Source organism: Tachypleus tridentatus, chromosome 12 (assembly GCF_004210375.1).
Source record: "Tachypleus tridentatus isolate NWPU-2018 chromosome 12, ASM421037v1, whole genome shotgun sequence".
NCBI lineage: Eukaryota > Metazoa > Arthropoda > Merostomata > Xiphosura > Limulidae > Tachypleus > Tachypleus tridentatus.
This window is the reverse complement of record NC_134836.1, coordinates 14,656,674-14,683,916: the sequence shown is the minus strand read 5'-3', so window position 1 is coordinate 14,683,916 and position 27,243 is coordinate 14,656,674. Positions and strand designations below refer to the sequence as shown.

Sequence of the window (27,243 nt, the reverse complement as noted above, 5' to 3'; positions counted from 1 at the left end):
AGAAAGAAGTTACTTCAGCACAAATTTAAAATTTTGCTCTAGGGGACAAAATATCCTCATTAGTTTCTTAGTAGCTTACACATACTAAGAAATTAGCTTAAATATTTCCAAATTTCACAATATTTATTACTGTGTTTGTTATATCCCAGCCTGCTTGTGTAATAACGTATTCTTCATTAATGTCATCATTCAAATATTACTATAATTGTCTTTCCTTAGCGACTAGGCCCGGCATGGCCAAGCGTGTTAAGGCGTGCAACTCGTAATCTGAGGGTCGCGGGTTCGCATCCCCGTCGCGCTAAAAACATGCTTGCCCTTTCAGCCGTGGGGGCGTTATAATCTTACGGTCAATTCCACTATTCGTTGGTAAAAGAGTAGCCCAAGAGTTGGCGGTGTGTGGTGATGACTAGCTGCCTTCCCTCTAGTCTTACACTGCTAAATTAGGGACGGCTAGCACAGATAGCCCTCGAGTAGCTTTGTGCAAAATTCAAAAACAAACAAACAAACCTTAGCGACTATGTAAATATCACCTTATAAAAGGTTTAGACTAAAAACGTTGTTAAATAATTCCCTTCTCACATTAATATCTTTCTAGTGTTACCATTATTCAGACTTCTAAGTATTTAATGTGTAATGATTTTTGTTGTGATTATTGTTTTGTAAATATTAGCGCTTACTGCCTATTATGACATATTATGCACGGTAAGTCTCCTACGCAGCATATGTAGCCTGTATACAATATTTACATTATTTCAAGATACTTGTTAAAACGTGTTCACAATATCTCATCCCTATTCCAAATATTCAGAGAATTTGTATGTCTTAACTGTAAAAAAATTTATCGAATACGGTTTACTTCAAATATCGCTTTCAACCTCTTCGTGCTGGTGTACCCTTGAGGTACAAACCTACGCAAATTTTGCAGTGTTGTCAATCGTACTAAAGAGCTCGGAAACTCTGAGTTCTGGAAAATCGAGTGAACAAAAGAGAGAGACTGTCAAAACTAAGCAGATTTTTTCAGATAAAAAATAAAAAGCTACAGTTTATCAAACAGTCAAGATTTTCTGAAAGGTCCTTTTCTACTACAACACAACCCAGTGAATCGGCTCCATTTATCTATTATACGTTTGGGTTGCAGGTATTTGAGCATATCGTATTTAAAACTGCTTTCACTGAAAAGGATCCTATATTTCACAAAAAATAGCCATAAAAAACGTAAAAAGATATTTTGAATATAACATAACAGTGTGACCTTTCATATTTAAGTCAAGTCGTTGCAGTAAAGTTGCTCGTGTTGAATTTCAAATGCCATTTTGTACTGTTAGTAAGAAATCAAAGTACCATTCTTGTTAAGTACTCAGGAAGTTGTTGTTTCTAAGCAGCACACTATCAATATCTTATCCAATATATGATGTTGAATAAAATTTGAATAACGGCTCAGAATGGTGACTAGAAATGTAACTCACTTTAAATAATTTGCCAGTCAGCAGAAAATACGGCACAGTTGAATGTGCTTGGTTATATATAGTGTGATTACCAAAACAATAAAACTGTATATCATTCTCTTAATATAGTTATTAATACATTGTGTAAATAATTACTTACCTAACTGAATGTTACCTTAATATAACAAGATAATTAAAAATTGTTAATTCAAAAAGGGGAATAAGGATCGTCAAAAAAGTACAAGTTGCCTCAACACACAACGATTATATTTTCAAGCCCACAACTAGGGAATCTTAAAAAGTAAATAAAGTTGGCTTTAAATAATGTCTACATTATTTTCCCAAGCTACAAATTCCTATTTTGAATCCCTCTCTACAGAACTTATCAGTACTATCCTCCCTCTTTTTAAATTAACAGTTTTTACTAATCCTGTTTCTTATGTTAAGCTACATACATGCATATGCATTCAGTTGAATATTATATGTTTTTAAACACTTATATTGACTTTTTATTCCACCAAATCATCACACTGAACTTATTCAAAGTAAATATTAAATTTATAACAAAAGTAAATACATGTACTTGTACGAAACTACAACAAACAAAATGTAAAGTTGTTCTTAAAGGAACATCTTGAAGGTAAAAATTATATCATTAAAGATTTAATGATTGGCTTCCATCAGTGTCAAAGTGTAACGTAACAAAAGGTGATTAGTAATAATAAAGCAACCTCATTAGAACGGAATAACATTTCTTCTAGAAAAATACAGTATTGATCAATGCAATGTTAGTACACGCTGCAACATGCTTATCTTGTTAGGTATACATGACACATATGTATGTTCTTCAACAGTCTGTCGTGTACAAGTATTTACCACAATAAGACAACACAAATAATTCAGGTAAAATAGAAAACATTGACTCAAGTAACGATACGCAACCTTTCACGTGGCAATTTCTAATCAATGTGCTAAAAGATACACAACTTTCGTTTGCAACTAATGCACACGCTAAGAAAACACTGAATTTTATGATGGCAGGAAAATGAAGAACTTAGAAAATGTCGCAGTGCGATAAAAATTAATGTCGAATTAAGCTTCAAACTACTCTTTCAGGTTTTTGCAAAAATTGCTCTGTGATCCCACACTGCAGTTCGTATCATTTTCAATAATTTTATATTGAAGTCATAATAGGGATTTGTAATTTGAACAAACTATTAGCTACAGAATTCCATCTTTGTTTGCTTATTTTTTGCGATCCCTATTTATAGATTTTTTTATTTGTAGGAAAAATACACTACATGATCAAAAGTATGTGGACATCCGACCACCACATCCATATGTGCTTGTTGAACATCTCATTCCAAAACCATGGGCAGTAATATGGAGATGGTCCCTTTTTGCTGCTAGGAAGGCTTTTCACTACATTTTGGAACATGGTTGTGGGTATTCGCTCTTATTCAGCCACAAGAACATTAGTGAGGTCGGGCACTGGTGTCAGGCGAGAAGGCCTGCCTCGCAGTCGGCGTTCCAATTCATTCCAAAGGTGTTCAATGGGGTTGAAGTCAGGGCTCTGTGCAGGCCAGTCAAGTTCTTCCACACCAACTTCGGCAAACCATGTCTTTATGTACGGGAGCATTTTCATGCTGAAACAAAAAAGGGTCTTTCCCAAACTATTGCCACAAACTTAAACGCACACAATTCTCTAGAATCTCGCTATATGCTGCAGCATTAAGATTTCCATTCACTGGAACTAATGAGCCTAGCTCAAACCATGAAAAGCAGCCACAGGCCATTTTTGTTCCTCCACAAAACTTTACAGTTGGCATTATGCACTCAGGCAGGTAGCGTTCTCCTAGCATCCGTCAAACCCAGATTCGTCTGTCAGACTGCCAGATAGTGAAGCGTGATTAATCACTCCAAAGAACGCGTTTTCACTGCTCCAGAGTCCAATGGCGGTGTGCTTTACACCACTCCTGCTAATACTTGGCATTGCGCGAATGGTGATCACAGGCTTGTATGCGGCTGCTTGGCCATGGAAACCCATTTCATAAAGCTCCCGACAAACAGTTCTTGTGCTGACGTTGCTTCCAGGAGCAGTTTGGAACTCGGTAGTGAGCGTTGCAAGTGTGGGCAGATGATTTTTACGCGCTACGCGCTTCAGCATTCTGCGGTCCCGTTCTGTGAGCATGTGTGGCCTACCGCTTCGGGGCTAAGCTGTTGTTGCTCCAAGACGTTCCCACTTTACAATAACAGCACTTACAGTTGCCTGGGGCAGCTTTAGCAGGGCAGAAATTTGACGAACTGACTTGTTGGAAAGCTGGCATCTTATGACAGTGTCACGTTGAAAGTCACTGAGATCTTCAGTACGATCCATTCCACTGCCAATGTTTGTCTTTGGAGATTGCATGGGTGTACGCCTGATTTTATGCACATGTTAGCAATGGGTGTGGCTGAAATAGCCGAACCGACTAATTAGAAGGGGTGTCCACGTTTTTAGACAGTAACGCGTGAGACAAGAAGTCGAGCGTTATCATGCATCAGTGTGGGTCTACTGTTGCTGGATAATTTCATGGCAATTTTTGGTCCATAATTTCAAGTTCACAATAGTAATTATCTGTTGTGATTGTTTCTCCTGAGTTTAAGAATGACTAATGGATCACATCTACTGATAACCAACAAACACTGACTATAAACTTCTTAGGGTGAAGAGCTGATTTTGGCATATGTTTTGGTGCTTCTTCCTTGTCAAGCCACTGTCAGAATAGTCGTCAATTATCGTAAAGAATCCATTTTTCATAACAGGTGACAATTATTTGGAGAATTGAGTTGTTTTTTATGAGTGAGGAACAAATTTCAACTCGTCTTGTTTGATTGGTTTCAGTCAGTTCGTTCTCACCTTATCCATTGCTTCAAGATGTCGGGAAACTGTTGAATAATAAAGATTTGTCGACAAGTTCTCTCATGGATTGGCGGGTATCTGATTCAAATGAGATATTCAATTCTACCTCATTAATGGCAGTGTGAGGACGGTTTCAAGGGTCATTCTGAAGACTTGTATCACCAGAGTGAAATCTTCTAAACCAATGCTATGCTGTGTGCTCATTATCTGTGTCGTCATCAAATCCATGCTTGATATTACGAGCTGCTGTCGCCGCATTGTGACCAAGCTTGATTGGTTTGGTTTGTTTTGAATTTCGCGCAAAGCTACTCAAGAGCTATCTGCACTAGCCGTCCCTAATTTAGCAGTGTAAGACTGGAGGGTAGGCAGCTAGTCATCCCCACGCACCGCCAACTCTTAGGCTACTCTTTTACCAACGAATAGTGGGATTGACTGTAACATTATAACGCCTCCACGGCTAAAAGGACGAGCATGTTTACTCTGGCGGGGCTTCGAACCTGCGACCTTCAGATTACGAGTCGAGTTCCTTAACCACCCGGCCATGTCGGGCTAACCAAGCTTGAACTCGTGCAAGAAAATTACACGAGTATCAATTTTATTCATGGTGACAAAAATTAATATAAATATGATTCATTTTATGAAATAAAGTGAGCTTGAAATAAATCAGACAATATACTATGTTATTCTTACAAATTTACGATAATGCTTCTCTTTTAGCCACTAAAAATCGAGTTTCAAATTTGCACATGATAATCCGACATTTCATATGCAACAGCCTAACAGATTGTATACTGACTTTTAAAGCACAGCAATGGGTATATAATCGTCTAGAGCAAGACGCAACCACCACTAAATGCATATAAAAGTTTGCCAGTAGAAAAGCGACCTTTAAAAAAATAAAAAAATATCGCTTTAAATAATGCTTGGTGCCTTTTAAGGTACTCATTTACTGAGATAGGTGGTTTTGTGTAGAGACGCGTTTGATACGCGAGTACAAAAGCAGCCGCTCAGAAAAAGATCCATTATACTATGTGTGTATAAACCACATAAAACAACTTTTATATAGGCCACAGAAATGCTCAGCGTTTCATATAGTATAACTGTCTAAGTTTTGACACAAACTACCTGGCTAATTTTGCTGTAGACTTGTGAAACAATAATATTAATAACACTGATGTTAATACGGATGTATGGGCAAATTTTAATTTTGTTTACAATCGTGAAATCATTTATTATGCTTATGATCAAGGTTTGAGTGATCTTAACTATTGAAAGCAAGATTTTGAGTGTAGTTTCAAGAATAAGTCTGCTTTTTAAGGTGATTTTCAACCGAATGTTCTATCAGAGTTCTGAGCAAATCCCTCTTATTAACCACTATTGTGGTTCATGACAATAAAACTTTTCGTTAATTATCATGTAATCTAGGCTTACTAAAATATACGAAACTGTTCGTTGCTACTGGCTCCCTACTGCAAGTGGGTACATCATTATGGATCTTCCTATATAAAGAGCGATGTAGCTTACTGTTTGTTATCTTGAATATCTCCATCGCACCAAATATGCTCTCCCTTTCAACCGTGGGGGTGTTATAATATGACGGTCAATCCCACTATTCGTTGGCAAAAGAGTAGCCCAAGAGTTCGCGGTGGGTAATAATGACTAGCTGCATTCCCTCTAGTCTTACAGTACTAAATTAGGGACGGCTAGAGCAAATAGCCCTCGTGTAGCCATGCGCGAAAATAAAAAACAAAACAAAAAATCTTGATTATAAATATGAAATTCTAATCTAATGTGAATATAGGTATAACCCATGTTATATTTTTGCATGAAAAAAATATTAGACAACGATGCTACAGTTTGTTGTTCAATTTATAGTGTTACATTTATAAATATTATTTTACAGAATTTTCATTAGAAAGTTTGTGTAGTTAGATTGTTTATATTATAAAATCATCTATTATTAGTGTTCTCCGGCGACAGGAAGGTAATAATAATGTAACAAGTTTCAGGGTTATAAGATAAACAAGTTGTTACTATTTATATATAGTCTTAAGAACAAATTTTTAAATACAGAAAAACACTTGCGTAACTATACGGTAATTAGATATTGTGTTTATACCACACCTACTGTTAAATGGATCTTACGTTAAAATCGCTGAAACAATAAAAAGGTTAACAACGAAAGCAAGTAGTTCAATATTATAGATTTATCCGTCAAAACGAAACAGAATATAGAATAACAATAACTAAAGACATCACTTATTTACTTGTTCTTGTATATCCAATAAAATGACGAAGAACGTTTTTTTAAATATTTTCTAATGATAAACAAATCACATCGTGATAGATAATCAAAAATTATCTAACAACTATGGAACTTTGATCTATCGGATAATTAGGCTTTTTATTTTTTTATACTGTTTTAAGACTTCTTTAATATTATAAAATTCTAACAACGCTGTTTGTGCACTTTAACTGCACACTTTTTTCTCTTAGACTGTTCCATTACATTACATTTCCACACATTTAAATTTCACTTTTGAAATGTAATCTTAACATTTTAATTTTTCTTGATTCCCTTTTTACCAACGTTTAAGCAGGTGTACATATCACTCCACTGCAACGTTTATTCTTTATATTTATAGATATATTATTTGTATTAATCATAGAAATTTGCTAAAACATCCGACAAAAATGTTATTTGCTGTTTCTGTGCTCATCGTCAACAGTATAGCTTTGATTAAAGCACGAACAACATGATATTAAATACTTTAAAACTATCTCAAGTCAGTGTGTCATCAAGTAAACGTTAGGAAATTTTACCCTTAGGAACTGGTTCAAGATTCTAATAAAGGGAACCTTGATTTGAGTAACATATTGCCTTCAAACTTATAAGTTATGAGTGAAACGACTGTTGTTTTTTTAAAGCTCCTCAAACTGTGTTGAAAATACCTAAAACACATCGCAATAACTTAAATATGCGATAAAAGCAATCAAACTCTATAATAATATTAAGGAATGTGATACTGTGAAACATAACGTAAGCAAATAATCAAATTATATTATTTTATTTAAAACGGGCAGAATTCTTACGTGTGTGTATGGTTTTCATATAACAAAGCCACATCGGGTTATCTGCTGAGTCCACCGAGGGGAATGCTTACGTATATTTAAACAACTAAATTTATTTTCTGTTGTAGAAATTCTATTTCTTCGCCTTAAGAACACCGCTCACAAAATGAAACAATACTAAGTTTCAATAAAATTTAGTAATGATGCAAATCAGATTATACTGTTGTATATATTACTACGTATGTATATATATACAGCTGCCAAAACCTGAGAGAAAAATTGTTACTGCTATACGTTATTCCTTAACACTGTCTTATTTGATTGGTTTGAATTTCGCGCAAAGCTACACGCGGCTATCTGCACTAACCGTCCATAATTTAACAGTGTAAAACTAGAAAGAAAGCAGCTAGTCATCACCACCCACTGCCAACTAACTCTTGGGATACTCTTTTACCAACGAATAGTGAAATTGACTGTGACATTATTACGCCTCCACGGCTGAAAGAACGAGCATATTTGGTGTGACGGGATTCGAACCCGCGCCCCTTGGATTACGAGGCGAGTGCCTTAACTACCTGGCCATGCCGAGCCGATGTATTATATAATAACTTGAGCAAAAGTAAGTATTTAAATATTACAATCTTCCAAGCATTTTTAATGATAAAAAGCACATCTTCAAAGTACACTTACTACAAAGAGACATTGTAAATATTGTCACACTATTAATACTTGCCAGTTGGAAGCGTGCTCGTATTGTGATTCCGAGGAGAATATTTTCTTTCTTCCTTTATTTTTCTAGGGGTATTTGGGGGAGAGGGGATAAGTCACTAGTAAAAATTTAGAACTATTATATATGCAGCCGTGCTCTCGATTTTTTGCTTGTGGTTGTAGCATTTCTTTATTACTGCTGCCATCTATGAATCCGTTAGGAAGAAATGTTTTTCACACTCACGAGGATTCTGAAGTAAGACAAAGAGAAATATTGTTGTATTTTGTGTAAAGCGTACAGGCCTTTCATAACAATTGTGAATTTATGCTTCTCATTGTGAGTTTTGTACAGGAATAGCAAGCTAAAAATCTGATGAGTTTATGGACGGATGCAATATTTTAATTATATCGTATCCCGAGATATACTTTACATTATAATGAATAACTGGTAAATACCCTAAGTCCGAAGCTTTGAATGATGCTCATAAATCGTGACTTCGTCTAATAAAGGAAAAAATAAGATAAAAACAAAGCCTATAAGAAATTATGTATATACGAGCGCCCCCCAATAGCACAGCCGTTTGTCTGTGGACTTACAACGCTATAAACCAGGTTTCGATAACCCTGGTAAGTAGAACACAGATAGCCCATTGTGAAGCTTTGTGTTAATTTTTAAGCAACAACAATCAAGCATATATAAGTAATAAAACATTTTGTAAATGTCAAATTATGTTCGAGATGGCAGTGCCAAAAAGAATACAAACAAAAAGATATAGATGTACGTGGATCATCCCTACATGACTTTTAATAATAAAATTTAATGTTACACGAGTACAAAATGGTATGAGGTCTGTCAATTCGACCGACTTCGTAGTGAGAGGCTGTAATAATCAAATCATATTTTGGCCCGGAATGACCAGATGATTAGGGCGCTTTAAGTGCAATCTGAGAGTCGCGGGTTCGAATCCCTGTCCTACCAAATATGCTCGCCCTTTCAGCCGTGGAAACGTTATAATATTACGGTCAATCCCACTATACGTCGATGAAAGAATAGCCCAAAAATTGCCTTCCCTCTAGCCTTCTACTACTAAAGTAGGGTCGACTAGTGCACATAGCCCTCATGTAGCTTTGCGCAACATTCAAATTAAACTCGAGACATATTTTGACTCAACATGGTTTTCTTTATAAGCATGTCTTAGACTCTTACACTATATTAATGCCTACCCTGTCAAGAACATGTTGTTATGATAAAAAAGAACTGTATCATCCCTATATTCTTGTTTGCATTCTTTTGGGCACTGTTACTCCTATAAAACTTTACATTTACAAAATGTCTTTTACAACTTTTTTAGTGATGTTTCCCCCCATGACTTAAAGCTAGTGTATTTTATGAATGGGTGTAATAATATTAAATATTACTTGTATGGACTTTTTTTTTACTTCTTTACTTCGTACATGATGTAGGGGTTGGTTTCCTAAAGATACCAATTGTATAGAATACAAATCATTCAGTGTTCTACATGTTACATTCATCTAATGCTCAACTACTATTGCCTGGTAATATCTGTTTCACTGCACTTAAGGTTTTTAAAGGAATGGCAGATATTGTATTGAAGCTAACAAGAAGAGGCAAAGATAACTTCGTTTACACTGGAATTATGATTTTTTTATTAATTATTACAGCTATTACAATTAAGCGATTACATTGTGTACTGCCCAGAAACGCATAGAATAGATTTAGATTTAAACTGGTATTAGGGATAAAGTAGTTGTAAGAGTTATCTATACTGAAACAAGAAGAAGAAAGATAAACAAAAAAAAGTTGATTGGTCACTTTCTGATTTGGTATCTTAGTAATGGTTAATTGCCTTATTTTGGGGCTTATTAGGTAGAGAATCAAATGAAAGTGAATGGCGATCATCTCTTAACGTACACCTCTCTGTCAATGTAGCTTTTTTATTATGTATATTTGTATTATGCCTGTTAAGTATCTCAGTCGTCCAAACATATAGATGGCCCGACATAGCCAGGAGGTTAAGGCACTCGACTCGTAATCCGAGGGTCGTGGGTTCGAATCCTCGTCACACCAAACATGCTCGCCCTTTCAGCCATGGTGACTTTATAATGTGACGGTCAATCCCACTATTCGTTGGTAAAAGAGTAACCCAAGAGTTGGCGGTGGGTGGTGATGACTAGCTGACTTCCCTCTGGTCTTACACTGCTAAATTAGGAACAGCTAGCGCAGATAGCCCTCGTGTAGCTTTGCACGAAATTCAAAACAAACCAAACTCTACATATGGAGTCTACCTACTCTACGATACGGACTAACTTCTGTTGTTGTGATAAAAAAAACTGGTAAACATGCCAAAATGTGGAAAATATGTCGGTAACTGATTTTTGCTTATCGCTATATTAATTTTTTACTAAGTGAAAAACAACAAAATGAAAAGCAAAATAAAAAGTAACTAATTCAAATAATTGGAAATGGTTGTTTGGTTCTTTCACATTTTGTGGCGCAAAACATCAAGGCTCCCTGCGCCAAATAACCAGTACTAAAACTGAAGGGAAAATAAAAGAGCAAAAGTAAAAAGATGTATAAGATAAAAAATTATAACATTGCTTATAAATGAAGTTAAAAACAGAGTGAACTAAAGAGATCGGGAAAGTGTGTTTGAAGAATAAGAAGTAGAATCTCGGTCAAGAAAAATAGGAGATCGGAGACGCTGAGCAGAAAGTTTAAAAGAGAAGTTCTAATTTGTGAGATAAAATCAAATACATGTTATACGAAACACAAATAGTATATGACTATTTTTATGTAAAAATGCTAATGTTTTATCAGAAGAATGTAGATTATGCAGAAAAGGTTGACTACCTTTAGCAGTTGTGCTATAACTATATAACTATAATTTTTATACTACAAAAATATGGGGTTCAGTTAAATCATGTGTAACTATCTCACACTTGGATAAAACGATACGAATCACTTTGTTACTAAATATTGCCTTAAATGGCTCAAAAATATATATAAAGTAGTTACATCAAACAACAAGAAATAAAAGGTGGAGAAAAAAATCTCTAGAGATCACAGCTAATCACACCATTACGCACGAATGTACATTTTATCCACTAGAACAGGTGTGTCAAATAGTTTGTTTATTTGTTTTGAATTTCGCGCAAAGCTACTCAAGGGCTATCTGCGCTAACCGTCCCTAATTTAGCAGTGTAAGACTAGAGGGAAGGCAGCTAGTCATCACCACCCACCGCCAACTCTTGGGCTACTCTTATACCAACGAATAGTGGGATTGACAATCACATTATAACGCCCCCATGGCTGAAAGGGCGAGCATGTTTGGTTGAACGGGGATTCGAACCGGCGACCCTCAGATTACGAATCGAACACCTTAACCCACCTGGCCATGCCGGGCTTAAAATATCAGCACATTGAAATTCAAACAAGATAGAATAAGTACAATAAGTCATTTGCCCCCAAGGGATTTTACAAAGTTGCTTAAAAGCTGCTAATATAACCACAACTGAAGCTCATGTGTATTGTGTTTTTTGCTAATTCATCTAAAAGCTGCTAATATAGCCGCAACTGAAGCTCATGTGTATTGTGTTCTTTGCTAATTCATCTAAAAACTGCTAATATAGCCACAACTGAAGCTCATGTGTATTGTGTTCTTTGCTAATTCAGCCAAAAGCTACTAATATAAGCACAACTAAAGCTCATGTGTATTGTGTTTTTTGTTAATTCATCTAGATCGGTTAGTTTCTTTTTGTCTATTTGCTTTTCAGTCAATTAAACTTTGTCAATATTTAATTACAGTAAAAATCTCTATAAATGTATATTTTAACACTTTTACACTGTCTTACTTGAGCATTTCAAGAGATGGAGACAGTTACCTTCAAATAAAAGTTTTATGTTCCCTTACCTTTGAAGATCCCTTCCACGTGATCACAACCCCGTGTAAATATATATTACAGATTAAAATCTTTTATTTTACAAAAAATATCATACAAGTTTACATTTCTATAACTATATATACTTCTACTGAACTGGAGAGTGAGCAAAACACGCTTTTGTAACATAGCGGTCCACTTCCACTATTAAAGGATGCCTTTGCCCGCCCCAAGAGATGGCGGTGTGTGGTGATGACTAGCTGCCTTCTCTCTAGTCTTACACTGCTAAATTGAGAACGGTTAGCGCAGATAACCCTCGAGAAGCTTTGCACCAAATTCAAAACAAACCAAACCAAGCCTTTGACCGCAAGCTTAAAGTCGCGCATGACATTCACGGGCAGTGACGTCACAAGACGTTTGTTAATAACATTTTCGAATAGAGACGTCGGTTTTATCTTCAAAAAGTGCATTATTTGCATCAGCTGATAAAACAGTTTTATCTCTGTTAACTCGCACACCTAATAGTAATAAAATATTAATGGATGAAATACCAATTCCATACAATATGATTTGTACGTTCAGTAATTATAAGATACACTACATTGCCAAAAGTATGTGGACACCCGACGATCACATCCATATGCGCTTGTTGAACATCTCATTCCAAAACAATAGGTATTAATATGAAGTTGTCCCCCCTTTCCTGTTATAACAGCCTCCACTCTTCTGGGAAGGCTTTTTGCTAGGTTTTGGAACATGGCTGCAGGGATTCACTCCTATTCAGCCACAAGAACATTAATGAGGTCGGACAATGATGTCAGGCGAGAAGGCCTGCCTCGCAGTCGGGCGTTCCAATTCATCCCAAAGGGGTTCGATGGGGTTGAGGTTAGGGCTCTGTGCAGGCCAGCTGGTTCTTCCACACAAACCTCGGCAAACAATGTCTTTATGGACCTCGCTTTGTGTACGGGAGCATTGTCATGCTGAAACAAAAAAAGGGCCTTCCCTAAACGATTGCCACAAACTGGACGCACACAATTCTCTAGAATCTCGCTATATGCTGTAGCATTAAGATTTTCCTTCACTGGAACTAATAAGCCTAGTCCAAAACCATGAAAAACAGCCTCAGGCCATTTTTTTTCCTCCACAAAACTTTACAGTTGGACTATGCATTTAGGCAGGTAGCATTCTCCTGGCATCCGCCAAACCCAGATTCGTCTGTCAGACTGTCAGATAGTGAAACGTGATTCATCACTGCAGTGTTGCAACTGTGGACAGACGATTTTTACGTGTTACGCACTTCAGCAATCGGCGGTCCAGTTCTGTGAGGTTGTGTGGCCTACCTCTTCCGGACTGAACTGTTGTTGCTCCTAGACATTCTCACTTTACAATAATGGCACTTACAGTTTCCCGGGGCAGCTCCAGCAGGAGATAAATTTGACGAACTGGCTTGTTAGAAAGGTGGCATCCTATAACAGTGCCACGTTGAAAGTCACTGAGCTCTTCAGTACGACCCATTCTAGTGCCTATGTTTGTTTTTGAAGATTGCATGGCTATATGCTTGAATTTATGCACCTGTTAGCAATGGATGTGGCTGAAACAGCCGAACCGACTAATTAGAAGGGGTGTCCATCTACTTTTGGCCATGTAGTGTATGTCTGACTATTACACAGCTATATATTTGCATGTCTCACTGCCGAAGGATGAATTCACAGCCTTTATGCGGATGGTGATAGACTAGTTTCTAGATCTGCATGTTAAGTAACATATCCAGACTGACGTATTAACCTGTTGTTTTGAGTTAAAATCTGCACCTAAATAGCATTAATAATCGCTACATTAAAAGTAAAGGACGGTTGCTAACAGTAAATGTGTGATAAATTACGCAGATGATAATAGACATTGTTATTTGTCTCTTTGGTAGGTTGGTTTAATCAATTGTTAATTCCATGATCCATGAGCCCAACAATTTTAGCACAAACTTGACACGTAGAAGTGAAGAACAGTATACAGAAGGTTGAAAATTGTATTAAAATTATTTTAAATATACAAATTAGCAAGTCGTGTGATATCCACTGCTAACGTAGAGTCGCTGTGGAACAGGATGTATCAGAACTATATTCTATCATTGTTTAGTTTCGTAGGTAGCGTGATACCATTGAAAACTGGTCGTTTTTCTGACACAAAATAATCTTACACGCAACTTCATGATTTGCGTTCTAAATCATGTCTTGGAAATTCTAAATCTTCCAAGACAGGTATATCCATCATATTTAATGGAATTGGAAAACAAAGGAAAGTGGGTCAGCTTGGGGTAAAAAAGGCCATACAGAAAAAAGCCAGCAGTAAGCATTACCCCAACAAAGTGCGAAGTTTTTCAACAGGTGAGAATTTGAAAAACAAACAAACATATAAAGGTCAACGGCAAGAGCCATCCATGTACCATAGAAAACTAAACGCAACATACTCAAGATTCTTTCCAGTTGGCACGTGAATTAAGCCAACTATCCTCCTCCAAAACCACTTTATGGCCAGCTTTGATATTATCAACCTCTTTACAAATATACCTCTAAATGAAACCGTTGATATTTGTGTACCTGGACTTTTACATAATAATATCCCGCTTAATGGTTTTGCAGAACCTCATATTAAGACCATGTTGGGCCTTTAAAACCAATAATTCACATTTTATATTCAATGACACCCTCTTTGAACAAATAAATAGCGTAGCGATTTACTCCCCGATGGGAGTAATCCCTTAAGTAATATCCGATTTTAGGTTCAGAAAAAGAGAAAGGATTTCAAACGTTTTAATGTTATTTAATCAATAATGTATGTTCCATTATTATTAATTACTTCTTGCCAATGATTCACAAGCTTCTGAATGTCAATTCCATAAAATTATTGGGGTTTGGAGGAAAAGATTGTAGAGAGGGAAGTTTTGACATCTTCATGTGTTCCAAGCTCTTTTCCATCAAGATAGTTCTCCAAACCTCGAAATAGATGATAATCAGATGGGGCAAGGTCTGGAGAATAAGGAGGATGTAGAAGCTTTTCCCAGTCTAGCTCTTCAATCTTTTCAGATGTGATCCTTGCTGTATGAGGCTGTGTATTATCCTGGTGTAACACAACATCGTTACGATTGATCAAAGCAGGCCTCTTTTCTTTCAGTACGACATTCAAGCGCTCTTAACTGTTGACAATAGAAGTCTGATGTAATCGTTACATTGAGTGGCAGTAACTCAAAGTGGATCACACCAACGATGTCCCACTAAACGCTTAACAAGACTTTCCCTGGGTGGAGGTCCATTTTGGGCTGTGCTTTAGCCAGTGTACTTGCACTGAGCCATTGTCTGCGGCACTTAACATTTTTATAAAATATCTATTTTTCATCTCCAGTCACTAACCTGTTCACAAAAGGTGAGTTACGTTCATGAGAGTGCAGAAAAGTGCAAATTTCCCACTCTTGTTCTAAGCATAACATCTGTCAAACCATGGGGGACCCATTTTCCAAGTTTTGACACCTCTTTAAGCTGTTACAAATGACGATGAACTGTTGAATGGGTTGAATTAAGCTTCTGTGCTAGTTCTTTAACGGTTACAGCATAATCTTCATCAAGTGCAGCCAACAGCAAGTCATCATTAAGCTCAACAGGACGATCTGAACGTGAAGCATCATTTAAGCTGTAGTCACCTGAACTGAGCTTCTAAAACCACTTTCGACATCTTCTTTCATTGAGGGACTCTGCACCATAAACACTTTGAATGTTGCATGTAGTTTTTGCTGCACTGTTGCCTTTTTTGAACTCATAAAGCATCATATACCTGATGTGCTCTTCAAACACATACATCTTCATAAGGGTTTATTTAATAAATGATCTGAAAATCTTTTATTTGTCTGAACATTTTTATACATGTCTTACTAAATATTCTAGTCATTAATTAGTCAGAAATAACGATGCGCTTTCTGTATTGAATTTTCGGACATTACTTAGGGGATGACCTGATATGAAGTTAAAACAACATGTAGTCCTTCTTAAATTCTTTTTCTGCGGAGACTGTAAAACCTCTCATGTTGGTCAAACTAAACGTTACCTTAAAGTACGGGCATTTAAACACATGATTATATATTTAAAAACTGGAAGAAAAGTTAAAACCCTTCAAACAAAATACCAACACAATACGGAAACAGGGAATCCGATTCCTCTCTCCAATTTTAAAATCCTTTGAACAGTTCAAAAAGATATTGAACTTTTAACAAAAGAGACGTTGGACATAAAAAATTTTTTTCCGTCTCCAAGTAATACAAAAATTCTTCATTTGGTCTAAATATATTTGAGTATGAACTATTTCATTTGCACTGGATACTTTTCACTTTCTCTTCTTCTTCTTTTCGGTATTCAAGTTGTTTTCTTATTGTCTATTACACATTATATTATATTTCTGTTGTAATTACCCTGATGTTTGTTTTCTGCTTCTAGCTTAATGAAGATGGAATTATGAAGATTCTGAAACGTTTAATAAATACTTCGCGTAACTACGTTCGCGTTTTCTTTATTATTATACTTCGTACATTTTGATAGAAATAAAACCTAATAAACTGAAACACAGGCAACACTTTAACACATACTTCAACTGACAGTCACTAGAAAAAATAACAGATAACTGATTGCTATTTAATTAGGTGTTTCTTTATTTATTACTGTCACTACACGTAATAACTTTCTATTTCATATCACATAGGCCCAGCATGGCTAGGAGGGTTAAGGCGTTCGACTCGTAATCTGAAGGTCGCGGCTTCGAATCACAGTCGCACCGAACATGCTCGTCCTTTCAGCTGTGTGATAATATTTCGATCAATCCCACTATTCGTTGGTAAAAGAGTAGCCCAAGAGTTGGCGGTGGGTGGTGATGACTAGTTGCTTTCCCTCTTGTCTTATACTGTTAAATTAGGGACGGCTAGCGTAAATAGCCCTCGTGTAGCTTTGTGTGTAATTCAAAAAACAAAACATATCATATATATCCTAAAATAAGACATCTATGGTTTCCTATGTTATATACAAAATCGTAGTGGCATCTTTTTTAATTGTCTACTTCTATATGATTTAAACATTTACTAAAAAGCATGGTTTTTAACAATGAATTAATGTTAAGTAAACTTAACATTAAAATTCGTGTAGTATTATTTTCAAACATTTGTTTTCTTAGTGAGCCAACAGAAAAATAGATTATTTTTTACTTTTAAAGAAGACATTCTTTACTAAGACTGTGTACGAAAAAAAATAGAACAGTTTCACAAGAAAATTTACAAATTCTCATTGCTTCGGACACATCTATGTGACCAAAATATTTATATACCATCCGCAACCTGCAAAGTATTTGTAATAGTTTTCATACCATTCTGAATTTTCCTCATTTTATCATTTTCACACAGACCATTTAAGCAAAGATTTCTTGCAGATATAATGTGTTAGATCAATAAGCAATGTTTCTATCATTCCAAATAACTCCGGAGGCTCAAGTGTTAGTCTGAGGATTATAATATTACAAATCGAGTTTCGATATCGATGGTAAAGGAAGCATACACAGCCACCAATCGTGTAGCCTTGCACTTAACAACAAAAATATTCATTCAGTCAGAACAGAAATTCACAAACAGAAACAAAAAGACGGCTGGTATCGGTATTAAAACTTTTATTAAAATTAAGTTTTAATACCCAGACCTGGTTTGGTTTGTTTTTAATTTCACGCATTGCTACACAGGGGCTAGCCGTCCCTAATTGAGCAGTGTAAGACTAGAGGGAAAGCAGCTGGTCATCACCACCCACTCACAACTATTAGGCTACTCTTTTACCAACGAATAGTGGGATTGACCGTCACATTATAACGTCCCCACGGCTGAAAGGGCGAGCATGTTTGGTGTGATGGGGATTCGAGTGCCTTAACCACCTGACCATGCTGGGTCTGCCCAGACCTATCATCCCCCACTGGTACAGCGGTAAGTCTACAGATATATAACGCTAAAATCAGAAGTTCGATTCCTCTCGGTGGACTCAGCAGATAGCACGATGCGGCTTTGCTATAAAAAAAACACGCACACAAATCCAGACCTATCATTTTTAGAATAAAAAAGAAAAAAGCGTAGGTGTTTGTGCAGGTGTTTTTTTATTTTGGCAAAGACACATCAAGTTACCTGCTGAGCCAACCGAAGAAAAAAAGACGTTGTTTTAAAATTAAGCACAAAGCTACACAATGAGCTATCTGTGCTTTGCCCACCACGGGTATCGAAACACGGTTTTTAGCGTTGTAAATCCGCAGACATACCGCTGAGCCATTGGGGGGCGAAAAAAAAAAGAATTTGATTTGTTGGAATATTTGCGCAAAGTTACAAGGGTTATCTGCGCTACTATCAACAGTTTAGGAGGTAAAACAGTCAGTCAACAATTCCCACTTCCAACTATTAGGCTATTTTCTACCAACGAATAGTGAGATTTACCAACCATTATAACGCCGCCACGACTGAAAGGGCGAGCATATAGAGTTTAAAAAAACAACAACAAAGGAAGTTCTGGAAATTTTGCAATACTTTGTTTATAAAAGTGAAAATTAATTTTGTTACAAAATTGCAATAAGTCGAATTTTTTCTATTGTTACCAGCATTTTATAATATGTAGAATGTTTGAATATAATTTTCTAGCCATTTACTACAACATTGTGTCAAAAAATCAAACTTTCGGGATATTATATCAGTTTCAAATTTAAATATTTACCTTTAAACTTGTTTTTCAAACGTTTCTTAAAATTTATTCATAATTTTAAAATATTAAAATAACGATTTATTGTTTCCTTGAAATACGTTACTGAGTGATATTCACGTCTAAAACATTTAAGTTGTGTTGTGATTACTTAATGAGACTGAAAGCAACGTTAATAAAGTATTGCCCTCTACAAACTAAGAATAGTCTAGAACAATCTGTGTAGTATGTGACGAAATAATAAGAGAGTGTTTCGTCACTACCGACATTGCGTAATAATATTCACGATATAAATATAAACGTTCAGAAGGACAACGAAAGGTGGTGTGTTCCAAGAAGCGCAACATGGCGGTGAGGTTGACAACGCGTGTTATTCCTGTGTGGAAAGTACTTCCCCGACTATCGCCTTGGTTTCGTAGAAATGTATTTTATCGTAGCTTTACACCTGCTCAAGTTAGGCGCTGTTCTGGTCGAAGGTGGGTTGAGCCGTTTTCTGAACTTTCGTCTGTAATTCGAAATATGGAAAGACAGGTTCAAGAAGTTGACAGAGAAGTGAAGCGTATGTTCGACGAAGTTGAGCGTGCAAGTCCCTTACGATTTCCTCGTGTGCTTCAGCCGTGGTGGTGGTCACGAAGACGTAATGTGCCCGTAGAAACAACCGGCGATGAGAAACGTCAGTATAAGCTAGAACTTGATATGTCTGACTTTAATCCAGAAGATATTAAAATTACTGTCAAAGATAACCTGTTAACTGTTTATGCTCGTCAAGACGTCAAAAAACCTGATGGTTCTCGATTTCTTCGAGAGTACAATCACGAGTACACTTTACCAGAAGAAGTTAATCCAGAGTCTGTGCGTTCTGTATTAAACCCAAACGGTACGTTAATTGTTGAAGCGCCGTTACCTGCTGTTGAGCTACCACAGCCAAAAGAAATCCCGGTAACTAAAGAACATTCACAAGATAGTAAAAGTGAAGAAGGATCGTAATTTCCATCGTTACTGTCCTGTGAATTTGTAGAAAGTACAATACGAAGCATATTTCGTAATGCAAAATATGTGTATTAGCACTTGATTTGTAACATTTTTGGAATTTCGTATTTTACTGTAATCTACTTTAAAAGTTAAAGCAAGACTATTTTTAGTATTACTGCTTCAATATATATTATTGTCACAAAGGTGAAAACTTTGATGTAATGCCTAGTAACTTGAGTAGGCTAATTATATTAGGTCTAGTATTCTTTCTCCATAATAGCATTTATAAGTTGCATATAAATATTTCTGCATTAAATTTTATTTTAACCTTGAGTTAATTTAAATTGTAATAGTTCTTAGTTCGCAGGTTTCTTCAGCGTAAGTAACATACCAGTTTTCTGGTAATGTTAAATTGAACCCTAAAATATTTACAAAGACGTCGCCACTCCTGTTTTATAATAATTAAGTAGTGTTGAACTTTTTACGTGTTATTAAGCAATAAGAGTTGTTATCGGATGTCTGCGTTCTTTATTTGTTCTAAAATTCAATCCCTTCCTTCGTAAGCTGAACAGCATTTTATACACTTAAAACCCTATGATTTCAACAACTATGAGCTTATTTTCTTTTGTTTGGTGATAATAAAGCCTTGTTGTGTATTATGTGACTGTCGGATTCTTACATAGTAGTACAAAACCTTTAGAAATGTTTCATCAATCTATGGATTACATCGTCATCGTGCGCTCCATAATAGCACCCCACTGGTATTTGTATGTTTTGTATAAAAAATTTAAGCATTAAGAGTAAAAATTTCGGCTGCACTACCTTTCTTATCCCAATAACTAAGAATTTAGTAATTTGATAAAATCAACTCGAACATCGGCTTACAACTACTAAACTAACGACTTTGACCTGTTATATTCCACCCCTAATACCGTTTTCGAAAAATAAAATTCTTAATATCCTTTTAGTTTAATTACTTTTTGTATAATCTTTCAAGAAGTAAAAAAATCTTAAAACTGTATGTGGCTCGAGAAGAGACACTAAAGGTGCAGAGGAGAGAGAGAAAAAAGTACAAAGTGAAAAATAGCGTTCTCTAAAAGCAGGTTTTAGGTCTACTTTTAGATTTGCAAAAATAAACTAGTTTTTGGTTAGATGGGACTGCTTTAGTTACCAAGATTATTGGTTCTTCGAACGATTAATAAATAAAATTGAATCTTATTTTTCCTACCAAAGCAAAACAACTAAAGTGGCGCGACGCAAGTAAATTAAAATTATAATATTTGTTTTAACTACTGTAGTTATGAGCTATCTTTTTACCTTTAGAACTATGAAATCAATTAATACGCGAGGTGTATTAAATGGCCATTACTGTACAGAATCTTGTTTGTTGTTGTTTTGGAATTTCGCACAAAGCTACTCGAGGGCTATCTGTGCTAGCCATCCCTAATTTTGCAGTGTAAGACTAGAGGGAAGGCAGCTAGTCATCACCACCCACCGCCAACTCTTGGGCTACTCTTTACCAACGAGTAGTGGGATTGACCGTCACATTATACACCCCCCACGGCTGGGAGGGCGAGCATGTTTAGCGGGCGCGAACCCGCGACCCTCGGATTACGCGTCGTACAGAATCTTATTTTCTATATACATCAACAACCTGCCGTCTAAAATGTTTACAAATTAAGGCTAACTCGTTCCTCGTGTTTTTTAGCTGGCATTTCTTGTCGGTTATTGATGTCCTCTGCTGGCAGAGCGGTACGTCTACGGATTTACAACACTAAAAGCAGCGGTGCGATTCCTCTCGGTGGACAGCGCAGATAACCCTATGTGGCTTTCGTGTAAGAAAAACAGATTGACTCTTGCTGCTTGCGACCTCCTAAAGAACAAGAGTAAGTTCTTCATTAAGCGACTAGTTGCAAGAAGAATGGGTTTTAGGTCTATGAATGTGGAACCGCTTAGAGCACTCAAATCACAATCGCAAGTCTCGTCCTTAACAATGTTTACCACCTTTCAGGCGTGGGACGTTAAAAAGAGACATTCAGTCCCACTATTTGTTGGTAGAGAATAGCCCAAGAGTTAAGACTTATTTATTCATTAGCAATCTTCCTTCTAAAAATGTTTTCGTTTTTAAACGTTTACGATTTTGTCTATCAGTTCGAAATTAAGAACGGCTATCGTGAAATTAAAAAAAAAAAACCTCTGTAAATAAAAATTGTATCACCCTAAAACCCAAAGACGCTGGATGCGGCGAATATTCCTTTGTCTTTGTAAGAAATAACAAATACTCGTTTCATTCTCCAGCTGCTAGATGTAAATTTTATGTTGTGTACCGTTTCCTGGAGTGCGTGGAGGCTTTTACTACTGATCTTCAAGTTTATAGATTCTCGCACGTTACAAAACCCTAAATTTCGCTAAGACTCTAGTAGAACCTGCTGCCCTCTTTACACCAAACATGCTTGCACTGTCAGCCATGGAGGCATTACAAAGTGACGGTCAATCTTACTATTCGTTGGTAAAATAATAGCTCAAGAGTTGGTGAGGTCTAGCTACCTTCCCTCAACTCTTACACTCCTAAATTAGGGACGGCTAGCGCAGATAGCCCTCGTGTAGTTTTGCGCGAAATTCAAAAACATTCATTTTGATATAAACAAAAATAAAAATTGCTCAAAACCCTTTTATTCAACAAATTCTCACTTTGATGTTAACAATTTCTTATTTTGAACTTAAAACTATATAAGCAAATTATTTACTTATACCTTAATATTTATTTAAATTATAAAAAAGTTCTAGATTTTTTAATTGCAAAGTCTTTGATCAAGTCTTCAAAACTAATTTGGCGTATCAAATCTGCTTCTACACTTAGCCAGAGACAAGGTATAGTTGTTCTGCTGGAATTTTTAATATGCTCGAGTTGAGAAAATGAACGTTCAGCTGTGCAATTTGTGACCATTAATGTTAAAAGTACACGCAATGCAGTATCTACGTTTGTTTTGTCTTCTGAAATTATACTCTTCAAAAAAAAGAAACGCAAAAGGCAAAATACGAGACAAATTGTTAACAAGTTTATTCCGGGTAGTTCTGTATGACATGTGTGAAACTTTGCACATTCACTGTTGAACATCCAAAGTCTGCAAAGGCGAAGTCCACGCTCACTAGTTGAAGTTTAACGTCAATAACGAGTATGCCCCCCGTGAGCATCAATAACTGCTTGGCATCTCCTGCCCATGGAAGCGATGAGATGACGAATTACATCCTGTGGAATGGCTGTCCACTCAGCCTGCAAAGCTGCTGCAAGCTGAGGTAGAGTCTGCGGTTGAGGTTGTCGCCGTCCCAGACGTCGGTCCAGGGAAGAACGTTAATGTTGTGGTGTCTCAAAAAGACAGTGGTGAGTCGGGCTGAGTGAGGACGGGCGTTGTCATGTTGAAAAACGTCGTTGACGTTCACCATGATGGGTTGCACATGGGGCCTAAAAATCTCGTCAACGGTTGCGTACAGTCTGATCGGAAATTCTACGCAGCCCTGGTATGGTTGAGGCAGTAGACGTCGCAGTGGTGGTCCTATCCCAAAGGTAACGTAACCGGATGTAGCGATCTTGTGCGGGCGTGGTCACACGAGGTCTGCCAGATCGTGAACGGTCACGAGTTGATCCATGTTGTTGGTGACGATTCCATAGCCTTGTGATGGTGCTTGGGTGGACATTCACAACTCTGGCAACATCTGTTCGAGATTCGCCTGTTTCCATGCGACCAATGGCGTTGTTGCATTGTGCTTCAGTTAGTCTTGGCATAACTGTATTGTGTGTCGGTGGCTTAACACTGAGCTATGGAAACCGAGAACCCGTCACTTTTATAGGGATTTTGCACATGTTGCACTTGCAGAACATTCAGATCTCTCAAACAAATTTATTGGACACGAATGCGTTTTGGCGAAAAATCCGATTTTTTCCTCCGTTTTCAAAGTGCACAACTTTTATTGTCATTTTGCTCTGACAATCAGTGCCTTAACACGTGTAACATCACACACTCTGAGCTTGCAATGTTATTACATATATTTCTCTTTAAAATAACAAAATTATCTCTTTTGCGTTTCTTGTTTTGAAGAGTATATTTTATAAAGTTCAGCATGACTGAATCTGGTTTTCACAGTTTTTGTTGCACTGAACTTGTAGCGCGCATATGAGTGAAATTGCTGAAGCTCGGCAGAGAGATTAGTGTCCAAGTCCTTTGGGTAAGCATCAATCAGCTTTTGGGAACACTAAAAGTACCTTTCAGTTTCAGCAAATGAAGTCACATCATTTGACACATCACTTAAAGAAAATCTGTTTGCTATTTCTTTGTACCCCTCTTTTCTTCTCATCTGGGTTTCTAGTTTGTCAACAATTGTGAAGAAGATGGTGATAGGAAATTTATCTCTAGCATTCAGATCTACTTCTTGTACATCTCAATCATTGAGTACCTTCTTTTTCACACGTTTGCGAGTTTGAGCTGCATTGTAATCAACATATGGTAGTATTTCCTTTGCAACTGGTTCAAATATTTCAAAGTCATCCTTTAAAGTGCATATTTAGTGAGCTAATGACTCGTACAGATATGCACGTTTTTAAGTTCACATCCTCATTTTGCAGAACTTGACTTGCTTCGTGAAACTTTTGCAAAATCTCATCCCACATGATCAACATAAAAACAAATTCTAGCTCTTGCATTTTATTTGCAATATTGTCTGCTTCTTTTCTAGTGTCTCCCTTTTGTGACTGGTCTTCAACTAGACATTCTAAAGCTTCTAAAATCTTAAATATAGACTTCAAAATTGCTGTTGCCATAGCATGTGCCTCCCATCTGTTATTAGAGAGGGGTTTTAACATACTTTCACTTCCAAGATAAGCTTTAAGAATTTTCCACGAGGTGGTTGAAGCTGAGAAAATGTATAGAGCAAATGCATTGTAGATAAAAAATTAACTGCCACTTGATAGTACTAAACAGCACCTCGGCCTACCAGATTTAGTGATGGAGCTGCATAAGACACATATGGCAAACTTATTTTCTTCTAAAATCTTTTACTGCGTCCCTTTATAATTGAAAAATTAAATTTAAAACTTCGCGTAAGTAGTGCAATACTTGGTTTATCATTTCCTCACCGGTATGGCTTTTCAGTTCCAGAAAGGTTAAAAAGCGTTCAATCGGCTGCTTATCTTTTAAGTATCGAAGTACAACACTTAACTTATCTATATGTGATAATTTGTTTGTTTGAATTTCGCACAAAGCTACTCGAGGGCTATCTGTGCTAGCCGTCCCTAATTTAGCAGTGTAAGACTAGAGTGAAGGCAGCTAGTCATCACCACCAACTCTTGGACTATTCTTTTTACCAACGAATAGTTGGATTGACCGTCACATTATAACGCTTCCACGGCTGAAAGAGCGACCGGGATTCGAACCCGCGACCTGGCGTTGAGTCAACTGACAAGCTAAAATAGCCAGAAGAATTTACTTCATCAATAATGAATGCATGGACCTTCTGAGCCATTGGTTTAATGAGTTCTTCACAGGTGGTTTTGGACAAGTAAGAAGGATTTCCTTTTCCAGAATATCCATATTTCGAAATATGCCCTGCTAAAAATGGAACCAAATTTATCTGTTCCTCGAAAATCCAGGCAACGTTCAGCTAATGTACGAATAACAGCTATTACACGCTCCAAGACATGTTTTCAGTAAGTGCACTCTTCTTTAATTTGTTTTTACAACTCTTGACGCAAGTCTAAACCTTGTCTGCGAGTTAAGTATGTTAGCATAGAGTTTCGGTGATCAGTTACAATAATATTTGGCCAGTCACTGAACCTTTCTCTTTCAACAAAACGCAAGGGTAATTTAGGGGCAAAAAGTTTGCAAACAAAGCAATAAACTGCCCCTGTTTATGGTGAATACAATAACTACTCTCTCTTGTATTGCTCACCATTAGCTTTTACCCAAAAGAAAAGTTTTTGCGAACAGTATCTCATTGGTGTGCTGCTATTGAAAGTCTGGCAAAATTTGCCAAATGGCACATTGTGGTGTTTACAGTCAGTTGGTCCACAAGCAGTCCAATAAGCCACCTCATCAGCAGAGAAATCGAGTCACAACCCTAGATCTTTTACTTCAATTTCTTCATCTTTTGTAGACTAAAACATTTTACCATAGTCCAGTAGATTTTCAGCAATTATTTTAACTTCAGACTGTCTTGTAGAGCAACTTGCATCAACATTAACACTAGACTTATCAAAAGAATTTATAGGCAAAGTGAGATCAGTTGCGAGATTTGTTCCAGTTGAGCTAGACTGTGACACCTCAAAGTCAGCATGATGTTTTGACCCTGAAGTAGACAAAATGGTACTTGAAGCTGTGGAGCTAGGTTCAACTTCAATCTTGTCAGAGTCAGATGCAATACAAGTGACTTCTGATAGCGAAGGTGGGTTTTACTTTGGAAGATCAGCTTTCCAGTCTTGGCCACTAAATCCAAAGCCTTTTGTTGGTTCTCCTTTGTAAGTTTTCTCTTTTGTGCACTACTTAATTGAACACGTTTCATCATGCAGTCAGAAAAATACACAAACAAAAATAAAAAAACAAAAGAATACGAACCATATATAGTTAATGATTAGAAAAAACACCGAAATTCACAAAGAAAAACGTTGGTAAGACAGTCAAACATACTAAACTCTAGGTCTACATTTAGACAAAGATTGTCAGAAAGTTGTCCTAGGACCTGGGTCCATCAGCATATGAACTTCTATTGATTTGCTGCATTCTGATTGGTTGAAAACCCATTCGAGACTGGCTTCAATCAATTTTAGGAGAATTAGTTTTCAATCGTTGCAAAAGTTTCATTAAGGCTGTTGCTATGGTAGCTGTATGCAAGAAGCAAAAGGTAATATGCAAGTCCATTGTGGGTTAAAAAGTATTCCAAAACAATTTGTGATCAACAACACATACTGTACTAGCCAATATACACAGTGATCATTCTGTACTGGTACACATATATAACATATAATCAGTTGTGAACTGTATTGCACAGTGAACTACTAAATACTAGGTTAGGCATACATCATAGTACCTTAATCCTAATCAAATATCTGATGAGTTGTAACCTCACCTTTGAGCGCAGTTTTGACCTGGGGACTTTAGATGAGCCAACAAACCATACATAAACAAAACAGGCATATGTTTAAAACTTCATCTGCATGCCTGGATGCGAAGGAAAATTCAAAACAACGGCCTTAAATCGGGTATAGTCCACTTCATTATTCCAGGACACAGTAGTGTTTCCAGTGTACTTCCCCAAAAGTAGTCACAGTATTTAGGCCACACGTTATTATCACTCAGTTCTCAGGTAACAACACTAACGTTAAACCTAGTACTCAGTACTAACCTTACTCACATGAACTTGTTCAATTCGTGCACTTTTTCCAGACAATCCTAAATTGATTTTGTTGATTTATCGGTTCTTTACAGTATCTTTGTATGGCTAC

The 27,243-nt window shown here is 36.7% G+C and overlaps 1 protein-coding gene across 1 annotated transcript; it reads left to right on the top strand.

Annotated features, from left to right (window-relative positions):
* Nucleotides 1-19,061: 19,061 nt before the first annotated feature.
* Nucleotides 19,062-20,410, top strand: LOC143234910 (alpha-crystallin B chain-like). Its single transcript, XM_076472606.1, has one exon. It carries the CDS (start codon nucleotides 19,125-19,127, stop codon nucleotides 19,764-19,766), a length of 642 nt encoding a protein of 213 aa, XP_076328721.1. The 5' UTR covers nucleotides 19,062-19,124; the 3' UTR covers nucleotides 19,767-20,410.
* Nucleotides 20,411-27,243: the final 6,833 nt, after the last annotated feature.

Excerpts from the sequence above, each read along its gene's own strand:
- LOC143234910 (XM_076472606.1), top strand. The coding sequence starts at position 19,125 with ATGGCGGTGAGGTTGACAACGCGTGTTATTCCTGTGTGGAAAGTACTT.